Genomic DNA, 14620 nt, shown 5'->3' on the forward strand with positions numbered 1-14620 from the left:
AAGGTTTTATTGGGGGGGGGGGGGGGGATTTGTTTTATTGACAAACAGAAAAATGTTTCTGAAATGAACCTGTAAGGAGTGAATCCCATGCCCATAATAGCAGAAATGTCAAGATCTGAAGATTTGACTGCTATGCCTTCTGCAAGCACTCTGCAGGCCTCATTTACCACAGGGAAGAAAATCATCTCTATGATATCCTTGTCCGAGAGTTTTGCCATCTGTGTCGAGTTCAAAACAATTGAGAAAGAGCAGAGTAAAATTACTGAAAATAATCTCAAGTGTAGTATTTGTCAACAACGAGGAGGGAGAAAGAGAGACCTTAGGGTCAATGGTAACACCAGACATCTCTCTTGCCTTCTCAATATATTTCTTTATTTCTGGATCTGGGCTTGCTTTACGTCTGTCATCATACACATAAAACCCTTTCCTAGTAGTTTCACCTACAGAAAGTATATCAAATGTCTATTCATAAATGTTTCAAATTGCATTTTTCACTAAATAATCTGACCGGCATTTCAAAATATAGGAAATTTACCAGCTCTTTTATCTTCTTGCATGAGCGGTATCAACATTGATTTGTAAGTTCTCTCCGGGAAATTCATCACAAATTGCCCACCAGTGGCAATTGCAACACCAAAACCAACAAGATCACATAATCTGCATATGGGAAACCAAACCTTTTTAAGCCAGGCCAACTTAACAGGCATGCATATCTAACCCAACAGCATTGTTATCTTTTTACCTGAAGGGGCCCATTGGCATGCCAAATTTCGTAATGACCCTATCTATGCGAAAGACGTCTGCTCCACGTTCAACAAGCAAAAGAGCAGCTTGGGTGTAAGGAAAGAACATTCTGTTGACAGCAAAACCGGTGCAGTTCCCCACTACTACAGGTGTTTTCCTTATCTTCTTGCCAACATCAAGCAAGTCTACAATTACTTGGGGCGATGTCTTTTGGGTGCGGACGATTTCCAACAATGGCATCACATGAGCCGGACTGCAACCGCCAATCGATCAATTTGACAGAACTACCAAGAAAAGTGCAACAAAAAAATTCACGGTCCAGAAAATATTACCTGAAAAAGTGAGCTCCAATAATACGATCTTGAGATTTGGTCTTTTCCCCAATCAAATTCAAGTCAATCGTAGAAGTGTTACTTCCTAGAATGCAATGTGGAGGGCAATACTTCTCAAGATCTGCAAATATTTGCTGCTTTAGAGATACATTCTCGATGACAGCCTGTTACACATATTAAGAGCAAGGCAAAGTAAGATACCAAGCAAAATCAGAGAGTTTATCCTATAATGAGAATACTGACCTCAATGACCATATCCACATCTCTAAAATCTTCATAATCCAGAGCACCCTTGAGTAGGGAGAGAGTTTTTTCAAACTTCTCTTGACTCATTTTCCCTTTCTTGACACTACTTTGCAAATTGGCTGACAAATTATTGTATTAGTCACTAGCCATAACAAGTATAAGCGATCATATCAAAGCAAGACAATGGTTTTACCTTTTACTCTACCCAACCCAGCCTGTAGGAATTTGTCATTAACTTCTTTCAAGATCACTGGGTAGTTACTAAGAAGCAGTGCAGTCGCAATTCCAGAACCCATTAAACCTCCTCCAAGAATTGCGACCTTTTTTATGCGTCGCGGTTTTAATCCCAAGTCAGTCACCCCTGGAACCTGTTTGTGTGAGGAAAGGAGTAGGAAGAATCAAGAGGTCAAAGTTGAAGACTGACAAGGATGAACAATATCACACACTGTTTGGCACACAAATCGTTCAGATATCATTGTTTAATGTTAATAAGTATCAACTTATGCAATAATCAATCATCATAGCCTCACATATTCAACTAAGAATACAACTGGTGTACATATACAGACAATGAAATTGTTAAGTCTCTACTAATTTCTGGAATAAAACATAGCTTAGATTATGTTTGGTATAGCAGTCATACAAAGTTCTCTAGCGTTGAATAACCTTACTGATTCCAGGAATTGGGTCCATTAATAGCATTACAAAGACTAGAGGTTCTCCTCAGATCCATATGAACTCAAAATAAACACTCAGTTTTATTAAAAAGGAATATGAAAACAAACTAAAATTTTAAAAAGCTACTTACAAACAGATTGAAATATGCGATAGTAATTTCTAAGTAAAGTATTTAACTCTAATACCTTTGTGGTTGCACGCTGAGCAAAGAAAACGTTGACCAAGGCCTTGCAGGTGTCGGAATGTAGAAGACTTTGGAATGCTTCAGCCTCCTGCAAATACCAACAATTTTTAGATAATACAAGTTACACAATTAAGCCGGAAGCACAAGAGGAATAGAGCCAGAACTAAACCTTCCAAAGCCCAGCACGTGGGCCAGACACTATACCCTCTTCAACAACATCAATGACAACTAAGGGATGCTGGAGGTTTGGAGCCTGTCTGCGCGTTTGAACTCTTGCAAACTTTAATATTTCCCTAGCCTCACCAAGAGGCTCTATCTTGTCAGTTTTGTGAAGACTGGCAACCCAAGGTTTTCTGCACTCCAAAATATCAAGAGCCCACTTACGAGCAGTATCCAATAATTGGTTTGATGGAACTACAGCATCAACAAGGCCCAGATTAACAGCTTCCTCTCCTTTAACAGGCTTTGATGTCTAGATTGATATATTAGAGCAAGAGGGTCAGAAGCAACCATAGCGCCAAAAATATGGACTTATTACTTAAAGCAAATGGCAGCTTACTAGCATCATTTCAAGGGACTTGGCAAGACCTACGAGGCGGGGGAGGCGCTGAGTACCTGAAATAGTGCAGATAAAATGAGATAAAGGAAGAAATGTGGTGTTGGATTATAGAGCAAAGTGGTATGAGTACTGCTTATGATAAGGATCATATGCTTTGGATCCAAGGATTACCAATAAACAAAAAAAAAGAGTGTCCCAGGATGTCCCATTTAAAGTTTTTCTTGCAATTAGATCAGACTTTTAATAATTTGAATACCGCTTAATCTAGACATAAGGTACCTAAAATATAAAATGATCCCTTATATATTAATTTAAGACATGCATCAGCTTGTTTTAATTACATGAGCAATTAGCTTCAGTACATGGTTCATTATATTTCTGCATGTCCTGTGATGATAACCAGTTTTTTCATGAAATCATGTGCACAGTTTCTTAGTAGAAGACACTGTTTTGATATTTATTAACTTCTTAGGCTATCTGTGCAAAACTCTTTTGATTATCTTCACAGACCCCAATAAATTTATATGCTCCTCAAGGATGGTCAACCAGGTTATGATATTTTCTAGTCTTACAAAACTAAGACTTTACTAATGTTGACTATGAGGACATGTCTTGCACCAGTCGATGAAGAAAACACACCAAATTCAAGGTCATTTATTCATGTGTTTCATTTTCTTTCTTTAGATAATGGTGGTCTCCACAACAGCTTGCACACGCCTTAGCTATTCCACGAGGTACCAGCTACCAGCACATGTACCAGGTAATACTACCCACAAAAGGATTAGGCGAATGAGAAGAAATGACCCAGTGTAGTTTGACTCTAGACGTCATGGTTCTCCTCCGACTCCATCAACCACTAGGCTACACCCTGGGTGTGACCATGTATTCATGTCTTACTAGTATCTGATAAAGTATGCTTGGATAAATTGGGCATGAATTTTTAAATTCATGAACCTTTTTTCCCCAATTTAATTTCCTCTTAAGGGTCAGAGGATGGACTTCTTTTAATGACCACAACAAACATTGGAGAGATAATTAACCTTTTATAAGGATAAGCTATAGAAATTACATATTCCAAGGTGTATTCTCTAAAAACTAATAGCAATCAAGAGGTTGAAGCAACGGCTTACGTGTTTTTTCTATCAGGGAAATATTTTAACCAAAAAAAACTTTACATAGCACTTAGATGTTTAAATTACTATTTATGCAAAGATAGCTAGAATTGGACATTAAGGTTAGGTAATGCGCTTGAACGTACTGGATTTCAAAACTACTGACTTTTTTGAAAAGGAAACAGAAATTCACAGTTCATAAAATAGGATTTGGTAAAAACTGATAGCATTCATGGTTTTTTTCAATTTTTTTGTAATGATGATTTATAAGTGTTTCTCACAATATTACTTTTTTAGCCTAATGAAAAAGGTCAGACATACTTTTTTAGCCTAATGAAGAAGTTTTAATTGGAAAAAGGTCATACATATTTGTATTATTCCCCATACTTTTATGAAAAATTAAGAGTGAAATTCATATAAGGCACAATGCGCTCACTCATAAACAACAGTTCTACAAGCTTTGATTGTTAGAAAGTGAAAAACCAGTCACCTAAAGCTGATGGTAAATTCAGAAAAAATAAATAAAGAGAAAATAACAATTTAAGCATACAGACAAGCTTTCTTACCTCCAAACCCTGGAAGTATACCAAGTTGAAGTTCTGGCAATCCAAGTTGTGCATTGGGAGTAGAAATTCGTGCATGACAAGCCTGATTTTAACATATAAGGAGTCAGCAAATGATTAACAGGATAAGCTGTAGAGAAATATAACTTATACATACCATTGCAACTTCTAGTCCTCCACCTAGAGCCAGACCATCAATTGCCGCCACAGAAGGTTTTCTTGCAGCTAACATCAAAGATAAATCAGCAAATATAGACATGTTTAAACTGCACCAAAAGCATTAAGTAAGAAGATCAAAACCCTAAAGGCTCACCTTCAACGGTGTCAGTGAGAATCTCCACTGATATAAAACCAGGCTTTGGTGATTCGACTGTGAACATACTGAAGTTAGCTAACAAAACTCTTGCAGCTCCATGAAAGAAAATAAGCAAAACAGAAATGTATACCTGTTCCTCCCTGCAGTTTACCGAAGGCACCGATATCGAAACCACCAGAGAACCTGCCATTTGCGCCTGTAAATGTTTACACATTCAAGGTTAATATTTCACCAAATTGGATATATGAAGAGACTGTGATCTCTTGGCATTTACCTGTCACAACAATCGCTTTCACATCATCCCTTCTTAAGGCCTGATCGTAGTTCTCTTTCAAGCTATACAGCACTGAAAAGAAATTGCAATAGTATCAAAATGAATTATTGATCAAAGTATTGCGCACCAAATTTGGAAAATCACGAAACTACATTTTAAGGAAAAGAAAAGCTTTTCTTATACAGTTATTCTGACCTCTTTGCCAAAATTAAACACAAGAAGTAGCAACTTTCTCATAGTTACATTTACCAATATCAACAATTTATAATATGGTGTATAACACAAATGTCAATCAACTCCCCTCAATCCAAAATTAGTTGGATCAACTAAAAATCATATATAGTCATTCCATTCTAAAACACATATCTTATAACACAAGCGTAAGATCATCAAAAGATCTTCACACATGCTTCCAGAGAAAGAACTCCCTCAATCAACACTAAGCAAAAGAAGTGGCAGTCAAGCTTAAAGGAAACTACCAAGTGCAAGGCACATCGTATAGCATATAGATGAAAACATTCCATAAGCCTTGTAATCTGTCTGTGCATGGATGTCGCGAATTAGAGTAGAAGGTTATTACGTAATCGTGTGTTATCTCACTTTTATCCGGGCTAGGTTTGATGGTAGTTTGGTACACTATACATGTTTCTCCTTCCTTACCAATAATTAATAGCATTATTCTCGTAGTTATCGATTCATGTTACTACCTATTGTTTCTTGTGCTTCGGTTATTGCATTATTTGGACATTGTTACTGTTCTTTTTCTCTGAATGCTATCTAATGTTTTCCTTATGATTTACTATGTACTCTTTGATTCTATATTTTTCTCGTTACTCGGAAACAGCTCCTCTACATCCATGAGGTAGAGTAAGGTCGCATACACTCTATCATCCTCACTCTACCATCCTCAGACCCCACCTATAAATCATATATATTTGAGATCATTTGAAAAAAGAGGAAATATAACAGCCATTTCAAACATTCAATCAGGTCTCAATAGTAATTTAAGTTAAACTCTGACTCTTATAAATCATATGTTTTCATTCGATCTACTAAAGCCAATTAACATTTTAAGAATTGATCCTCTCTTTTTTTGTAGCTATGATGTCCAAGCCAGTAAGCCAGTTTGTGCGTACCTCAACTAATTCCACCAATACCTAGTAACTCTATCTACCGACAGAAAATATAAGTTAGTAATTTTACCTCCCATGATTCAGAGGATTGAATAATAGTTCGTCAAATTTAACAAAATCCATCAATAATTTGCAAATACGAGTGAAAAAAAAATGATAATATAAGATCAGTGAGATCTATAAAAGCGCTTTTAACGTACCATCTAATGCGAGAGAATTGACAGGAGGATTGATAATTGTAATGACGGCAACTCCATCAGCTCCAACTTCAATCGTAGTTCTTCCTTTTGGATTGCTACTCTTGCTCATTTTTTGCTCGGAAATTGAAAATTCCGGTGAAATTTATGGTCGGAAAATGGGAATGTGATCGGAGAAAGATGAATTTGTCAAGAGAGAAGTGATATTTATGAGGGAGAGAGGTGTCGTGACGAAACCGTGAACAATGACGTAAGGCTGTGTTTGGATGCTAACAAAAAAAGATAAGGATTGTAAGAGTCAATTTTTAGAAAAAAGGAAGATTATTTTTTTTTCCTTTCTTACACGATTCATTTACACCTCTAAGGGGTCGTTTGGTTTGGAAACGACTACTCGTTCCGCTTCGATTTATGTGATACTGATCGAATTGCCATTGGTACGAAGGAAAATGGTTTTTGAAAAATATTTTCTTGGTAAATAAGATAGTTTTTTTGTTTACGTTTAGCAGTCCACATCAATGTGATGAAAGTGAAGATCCACGATAATTACAGAACAACTTGAATAGTTGACTTATTTGTCAAGCAGAGTCTCACGAAATCTTTCCTCTTCGCCTTCAATTACTTTAGTGTTTGATAAGTAAGCAAGAAGATATTGTCTCGAGAATATTTATATGCTATCTAGCAAAATACTATGAAGGCCAGATGAGATGGGGAGTGAGGATTCGGGTGTGGCGAGGGTGAGATGGTCAAGGGTCAGGGGAATTGAATGGATTGAAAAAGATACTCCCTCCGTTTCAAAAAGAGTGACTTGATTTGACTTGGCACGAAGTTTTAGAAAATAAAGAAGACTTTTGAATCTTATGGTCCTAAATTAAAGTTATGTCAAATGTATTAAATTGCCCTTCAATCTTGTGGGCTGTAGCTTTAAACATGTCACGTGGAAAGCTGAAATTAAAATGTTACCAAAAAAGGAAAGAGGTCATTCTTTTTTAAACAGACTAAAAAGGAAAGGAGATCATTCTTTTTTAAACGGAGGGAGTGATAAACTTGAAATGTTTCATACGTTTGTTAGTGAAGTCATTTTCCAAACATAGGAAAAAGATAAGTAAAGATTTTATATTAATGTTCTCCTCCATAGCGAACACACCCTTAGTTTTAAGAAAATGGAAATTTATAATCTTATGCATTTTATAAATTATTTTATTAAAGATAAAAAAAATTAAAGTTGGATTATTTCTAATTATAAAAATATGACTTCTTCTTTTTTTCGAACGAACTAAATTTTAAAAAATGCCACACAAATTAAAAACGTAAAAGAGTAATATATTAGATTGTAATATCTGATTTAAATAGTAAAATTATTTGATACATATTTGATTTTTAAAAATATATGAGTATTATATAAGTATTTGATTATATACTAGATTAAATTGAATAAGTTTTAATTTCTTTTTATTTGGATCTTAATTTTTGTAAATGGCTTTGGAAAAGAGTGTTAGAGAAGGATATTTTATCCGATTAGTAATTTATGGATTATTATCTCATATTAAATATGGTATTAAAAGAAGATACTATATATGTGATCTAATTAATTTTGAAATTGTTAATCTTGGAATCAAATAATCCTCGATGTTGAGAAATCATATGGTGTTTATAGATTTTTATTATTATTTCAGAAAAAAAATACATATTTACCATTCAGCTTTAAATTTATTTTTAAAATTACCAAATTAAAGCTCAATTAGGAGCTAAGGGAAAAAATCATTTCCTCATGGAGAATAATATTGTATCAAAAGTTTAAAGGAAGGATATAGTTACTTAACTTGGAATATTACATAAGCAAATTGGATCTTTTCTCTTGTTTTATAATTGCCACGTTGACAAAAGATTATATCAAAATTTTAGCTATGGTTAAATTCATTATGCAATAAAATTATATTATTACTATTACTCTTAATTATATAAAAGCGAGTTTAATATTTTGTCAATTCTATTTTTAAAATTTTAGTATTACTTTCAATCATAACAACACAAATTAGTCTCTCTATTGCTACACCTTTTTTTTCTCAACACAAATTAGTATTACTTTCTCCTTTCTCAATTTTAGATTAATTGTGACAAAAACATATAATTATTATTGTTTCTGTAATTTATTGCATGAGTCTTTCGAAGAAATTCAAATAATTTTGTTTTAAGAAAAAGTGATCAATATAGAAAGTTATCGTGCTCCTATTATTGCTGTTATTCCTACTTTATAAACCTTGTGTATATATGTTCACATAAGCATTTTTTATTGATTAAACTAACAATCGTATCATTAAAAATAAAAAATTAATCAATCAATAATGAAAATTTTATTGATTAGATTACCAATTTAGCATGTTCATAAATGAAAAATTTATAATACATAAAATTGAATCGATTCAATCAATGTATATCCTTACGTGTAAGAGAAAACGACAGATAATTTGAGATGGAGTGAACCATAGTTTGGTCCAAGGTCCAACCAAACAGATTATTAGATTAGATAATTAGAAGATAGAGTATGGGAGCCCACTGGTGATAGTTCCAAAGCTCACACATCTCTAGGCACTTGTAGACCATTGTTAATTCCATTTAATTTTAAAGTTTTTAACTACATTTTTTTTTTGACAAATCAGTATTCCTACTACCAAATATATTTGAAAGAATATACGATAAGATACCTTTTTGGCTATAAAAAATTGTTATTAAATTTGGAATGGAGAGAATGAAGTGTACGTAAGTTTATAATTATCTTGTGAATATATAGAGATTGTTTTTGATAGACATTCAATTTAAATAAATCATATCAAACTCAAGTATGGAAAGAAAATATATTAGTGGAGAGAAGTCATACTAAAAATAATGGGAAAGAGAAAAATAACAATAACAATAATATGATAACCGAAGAAGAAAAACGACATGTAACAATAAAATCGAAAAAGGAAGTTAATAAAGATACAAAATTTAAATAGTGGCATAAAAAAGGCTATTTGTGCAAATGACTCATGTTGTTCTATTCATTACTGGGCTGGACTTTAGTAGAACCTAAGCCCAACCAATGTCAGCCCAGTCCATTGCTTGACCCAATAACATAGTCCAGAAATGCAAGTTCACCTTTTTCGGATAGTTGTTTAGCAAATGATCGTCTTTTTATTTCTTCTGTGATTTATGAATGTCGTGCACCATCTAATCAGTTATTAAGTATATTTTTGAACAAATGAAAAAGTTATGAGAAACATTAGATCATTTTCAAAAAAATTGTATGATATTGCAAACGTTAGACAACTATCTAATGTTTTATCTGTAAGGTTGGAAATTATATGAGTAAATATTAGGTCCGAGTCTGAAGATATTTGAAAGGATAATCTTTAAACCTCAAAGTCCAAGAAAATGGCCAAATCTTTCCAATACAAACACTTCTTCATATGTACTTTCTTCAATCACATCAAAAGTTACAATATCCCCAAAACAAACTTGAAAGGGCTATAGTTTAAAACTTCAAGTAGAAGAAAATGGACAACTCTTTCTAATATAGCCACTTGATTCACATGTACTTTATTCAATTACATCAAAAGTTACAATATCCCCAAAACAAACTTGAAAGGGCTAAAACTTCAAACCTTCAAGTAGAAGAACATGGCCAACTATTTCCAATATAACCACTTCTTCACATGTACTTCATTCAATTACATCAAAAGTTACTATGCCCCCAAAACAAACTTGAAAGGGCTAAAACTTCAAACCTAAGTAGAAGAAAATGGCCAACTTTTCCAATATAACCACTTCTTCACATGTACTTTATTCAATTACATCAAAATTAAAGTTACTATATTTCAAAAACAAATTTGGAGGGCTAAACTTTAAAACTTCAAGTAGAAGAAAATGGCCAAGTGTTTCCAACATAACCACTTTCTTCACATGTTATTTATTCAATTACATCAAAAGTTACTATGCCCCCAAAACAAACTTGAAAGGGCTAAAACTTCAAACCTTCAAGTAGAAGACAATGGCCAACTCTTTCCAATATAACCACTTCTTCACATGTACTTTATTCAATTACATCAAAATTAAACTTGCTATACTTCCAAGGCAAATTTGGAGGGCTAAACTTTAAAACTCCAAGTAGAAGAAAATGGCCAAGTCTTTCCAACATAACCACCTTCTTCACATGTACTTTATTCAATTACATCAAAAGTTACTATGCCCCCAAAACAAACTTGAAAGGGCTAAAACTTCAAACCTTCAAGTAGTAGAGCATGGCCAACTATTTCCAATATAACCAATTTCTTCACATGTAATTTATTCAATTACATCAAAAGTTACTATGCCCCCAAAACAAACTTGAACGGGCTAAAACTTCAAACCTTCAAGTGGAAGAAAATGGCCAACTCTTTCCAATATAACCATTTTCTTCACATGTACTTTATTCAATTACATCAAAAGTTACTATGCCCCCAAAACAAACTTGAAAGGGCTAAAACTTCAAACCTTCAAGTAGAAGAAAATGGCCAACTCTTTCCAATATAACCATTTCTTCACATGTACTTTATTCAATTACATCAAAAGTCACCATCTCCTCAAATAAACATGAAAGGGCTAAACTTTGAACCTTCAAGTACAAGAAAAGCCCTTGAAGAAATCATGAATGTGTTTGTTAATTTCATCAGGCTTTTCTTGTTGAAGAAAATGGCCAACATTTTCCAATATAACCACTTTTTCTAGCAAAGGCACATCTTTTTTCATTCCACCTTTGTTTATATAGTCTTTTGCTCCAGGGGTATTATAAGTTAAATCCAAATCTCCCACAATGAACTTTACTGGTACTTTCACTTTCGCACCACTCCATGCTGCTGTCAATTCCCAATTTCTGCATTTCAACAACATATTTAGTGAAATCTCATAAGTAGGGTCTGGAAAGAGTAAAATGTACGCAGATAAAAGATTCTATACGGTCAAAAGTTAATACAAACGCGAAGGGTTAGCAAAGTGCAAAGTCTCAATTCAATGTTGCAGTTGATGATTGTAACAAGAGCTTTTGGTTTTTATCATGTAGTCAAGTATTTGGGCTTACTTCAGCACCATAGTGACTGGTGTTCAAACATTTGCTCGAGGCATTTTCTCGATCCCTTCTTATCCTGGGAAAGTAAGGACACCTTACGTTCTTGAACATATAACCATATCTTTCGACATCACTAGTACTTTTTAAAAACATTTACTACTAAAGGTAGGTATCAACATAACTCATGTAATGTAACTTTTTCATCAGAATAAAGTCATCCCAATGCACTAAGCTCCCACTATGCACAGGATCCAAGGAAAAACCAGACCACAAGGGGTCTATTGTATGCAGCCTTACATGACAACTACTTTACCAGTTACACCAAAGCTATCCTTCTATTGTCACAATATTAATGGTAATGTCATTATTTGATTCTCCGAATCGAAATAATACTAATTCCCAACTAAAATGAGAAGTGTCACAACATAATTTTTAGCCAAAAGTAAATACAGGACAGAAACTTACAAGTCAAGTGCTCTGTAATAATTAAATCCACCAGTAAAGCCAGTTTGTTCATATTTGCTAGCAAAATAATCAACTTCTTTTTGTGATAGCCAAGAGGGCAAAATTACTGGACTATCATCAAAAGGCTTGCCTTTAGGCAAGTATAATGGTCCAGGGTTCCTATAAGTTAAATAATTCTCCAAAACTTTCTTAGTGCCTGTTTTTGCAAACTCTGCTTCCATCACTCCAGGCTCCTAGAAAAAATAACAAACAATATTAAGACATCGGGATTTAAGTTATATAGACTGACAGTATAAGAATTTAACGAAATGAAATAGTTAACTACCTTGAAATGTATACATATTTGAATCATTATCACTCTTCCTTTAATGGAAGCGACGACTTTATGATTATCAAGTGATTAGCCCAACTTAATCCGTGTTATCTTCACCTTAGGAGTGACTCTGTTCAACCCGCCTTGATTACTTAGATAATGCACCTTATAAGTTATATGTATGCCTACACGCATCCACACACCTCGATGCTGAGTTGGCCGAATATTGTTCCCACTCGACAACAAGTGTGTGTAAGCCAAACCTTATAAGTTATATGTATGCCTGGACACATCAACACACCTCGATGATGAGTTGGCCAAATATTGTTTCCACTCGACAACAGGTGTACGTGTGTGTAAGTCAACTCAGCATCGAGGTGTGTTTCAATACAAAGGGAATGATTGTTTAGCTAGGCAGATTAATGGAACAATAGATAGTTAAGTTATGAAACTCGCGAAAAAAGTAATAGTTTAAGTTGTTTTTGACCATTAATTCTTAAAAAATATGCAAGATCCAATCGTGAGAACGTAAAGGCTGAACTCATCAAATATAAACTAAAGTAATTAGGGCATGTGAACACATGTTTTTATAACTAGCTTGAACTATATCAAGTACCTAAAACTCGTTGACTTAAAATCTTGTATCTGTCTCTATTCGTGCATCAAAAAACATGTAACGAAAGAATTAGAAGGAAGCAAAGAGGTGAACCTGGAATCTAACAATATAATAGTCATCACCATAGATAGCCTTCAATGACTCAATTGGTTTTCTCTTAGGATTCCTTGGAGAAAATGGCACACTCATATTAACCAAAGCCTTAACTTTGTCTGGCCTCAATAAACAAAGATTCCAAGCAATAAGAGCACCCCAATCATGGCCAACAACAAACACTTTATCTTCCTCAGGCACAATGGTATTCAAAAGTTCCACTAAGTCACCCACAACTCTTAATGAGCTAAACTTGCTTGGATCATCTTTAGGTACTCCTGTCAGAAGAGGCGGATTCAGAATTTAAACTTGATAAGTTCAACATAGTATGTAGTAGTTAAAAGAGTAACAAATAATACTAAGATACGAAATATCTTAATTTTACCTTGTGTTATACTATGGTTCATTCATAAATCATACCCTTGTTGAAACAAATTGAGTTATATTTGTTCATGACCTTAATAGAACTTTGATATGAACCGGATGAATTTCATGTGTCAAAATACTTCGAAAAAAAACAATCACATTTATCCCTCTATAGTTCTGACTATGGGTAAAAATGACTTTGAAATATAATGGAAGGTAAAATAATACAATAATTTGTATTTTTTGACTCTTTTTCCTAATTTTTCTCCTATATATCTTTGGTATGAGTTAAAATTGATGATTCGATTGTTGTTACCAAATGGTATTATATTTGCCCTTGACTTTAACAAAGAGACCTACACGAACGGGATGAATTTTACGTGTCAAAATACTTTGTGAAAAAGATCTAGATTTAGAATTACGTACCCTCTAGATCTATTTTTTTGTCAGTATTTTCTTTCCTACGACATTTTCACCATAGCTTTTACTCTTGTATTCATCAATCTTGCTTCCAAATCGTTTTTTCTTAAGCGAGGGTTCGTCAGAAACAACCTATCTACCTCTCACAAGGTACGGATAAGGTCTACATACATCCTATCTTCTCCAGACTCTATTTGTTATGATCTATCAAGTTCCTACCATCATATCAAAAACTATAACAAATAGCAAAAACAAAACTTAATTTCTTAACTAATTAGTCCACCAAGCAAACAGTCATATTCAATCATATCTCCAACCCAGCTCCCTCGTGGACCTTGCCACAGGCAGTATGTTGGCATTACTACTACGAGACGATATGCTAATGACCAAGACCATGAACGATTTCAAAGTATAATGAAGGGTAAAATTAAGATGTTTCGTATAGAATAAGGCGTAGATTTTTCATTACCTGTGGTATCACCATAACCGCGAAGATCAGGAGCCACAGCTCTATAACCATGTTTAGCCATGAATATAATTTGGTGCCTCCATGAATACCATAATTCTGGGAATCCATGGATGAATAGAACAAAAGGACCTTGTCCTTTTTCAACAACATGCATATTTATCCCATTTACTTCCACTATTTTATGATCAAAGTCATATTCCTCCATTTCGGATGAAATTAATTCTTTTGACGAAAAAAATAGAATGAGATTTTTGTGTGTTCAATAATTTTTAGTACTCTTTTGGGATAGTTATATACTTCACATAGGCTAAATGTTGGGGTACGTAAAAAGTAAAAAGTTATGTATGTTTACGTCAATTCAATGAATATGACATGACATAAGTGTGTTTACACATACTATGCCAGAGCTACAATAATAGTTGTGAATTTCTAATCGAACCTAATAATTTTTGCTCAAATT

At 33.9% G+C, this 14620-nt stretch overlaps 2 protein-coding genes across 2 annotated transcripts in view; both read right to left on the bottom strand.

The window, feature by feature from the left end:
- The window catches only part of LOC102579434 (glyoxysomal fatty acid beta-oxidation multifunctional protein MFP-a-like), an 8559-nt gene extending 1975 nt beyond the window's left edge, over positions 1 to 6584 (bottom strand). The window contains exons 1-16 of the mRNA XM_006349761.2: positions 6342 to 6584; positions 5009 to 5080; positions 4865 to 4930; positions 4732 to 4788; positions 4576 to 4643; positions 4422 to 4503; positions 2744 to 2799; positions 2354 to 2656; positions 2186 to 2272; positions 1516 to 1690; positions 1320 to 1441; positions 1077 to 1240; positions 743 to 997; positions 536 to 657; positions 319 to 440; positions 70 to 218 (exon numbers count right to left, since the gene is read on the bottom strand). Coding sequence (XP_006349823.1) covers positions 70 to 218; positions 319 to 440; positions 536 to 657; positions 743 to 997; positions 1077 to 1240; positions 1320 to 1441; positions 1516 to 1690; positions 2186 to 2272; positions 2354 to 2656; positions 2744 to 2799; positions 4422 to 4503; positions 4576 to 4643; positions 4732 to 4788; positions 4865 to 4930; positions 5009 to 5080; positions 6342 to 6450 — 2009 coding nt within the window. The 5' untranslated portion in view covers positions 6451 to 6584. The remainder of the gene's footprint in view (positions 1 to 69; positions 219 to 318; positions 441 to 535; positions 658 to 742; positions 998 to 1076; positions 1241 to 1319; positions 1442 to 1515; positions 1691 to 2185; positions 2273 to 2353; positions 2657 to 2743; positions 2800 to 4421; positions 4504 to 4575; positions 4644 to 4731; positions 4789 to 4864; positions 4931 to 5008; positions 5081 to 6341) is intronic.
- A 3156-nt stretch (positions 6585 to 9740) lies between these two features.
- On the bottom strand, positions 9741 to 14383 carry LOC102579759 (bifunctional epoxide hydrolase 2-like). The gene is made up of 5 exons (XM_015309757.1): positions 14161 to 14383; positions 12906 to 13183; positions 11884 to 12116; positions 10985 to 11226; positions 9741 to 10863 (listed from the first exon to the last, which is right to left on the bottom strand). The coding sequence occupies exons 1-5, from the start codon at positions 14363 to 14365 to the stop codon at positions 10850 to 10852; spliced, it is 972 nt and encodes a 323-aa protein (XP_015165243.1). The 5' UTR covers positions 14366 to 14383; the 3' UTR covers positions 9741 to 10849.
- Positions 14384 to 14620: the final 237 nt, after the last annotated feature.

Source organism: Solanum tuberosum, unplaced genomic scaffold (assembly GCF_000226075.1).
Source record: "Solanum tuberosum cultivar DM 1-3 516 R44 unplaced genomic scaffold, SolTub_3.0 scf00114, whole genome shotgun sequence".
Lineage (NCBI taxonomy): Eukaryota > Viridiplantae > Streptophyta > Magnoliopsida > Solanales > Solanaceae > Solanum > Solanum tuberosum.

Coding starts and splice junctions, on each gene's coding strand:
- LOC102579759 (XM_015309757.1), bottom strand. CDS start 14,365: ATGGAGGAATATGACTTTGATCATAAAATAGTGGAAGTAAATGGGATA. Junction 13,184..14,160: donor CGGTTATGGTGATACCACAG/GTAATGAAAAAT, acceptor CTCTTCTGACAG/GAGTACCTAAAGATGATCCA. Junction 11,227..11,883: donor TATTACAGAGCACTTGACTT/GTAAGTTTCTGT, acceptor GTTGAAATGCAG/AAATTGGGAATTGACAGCAG.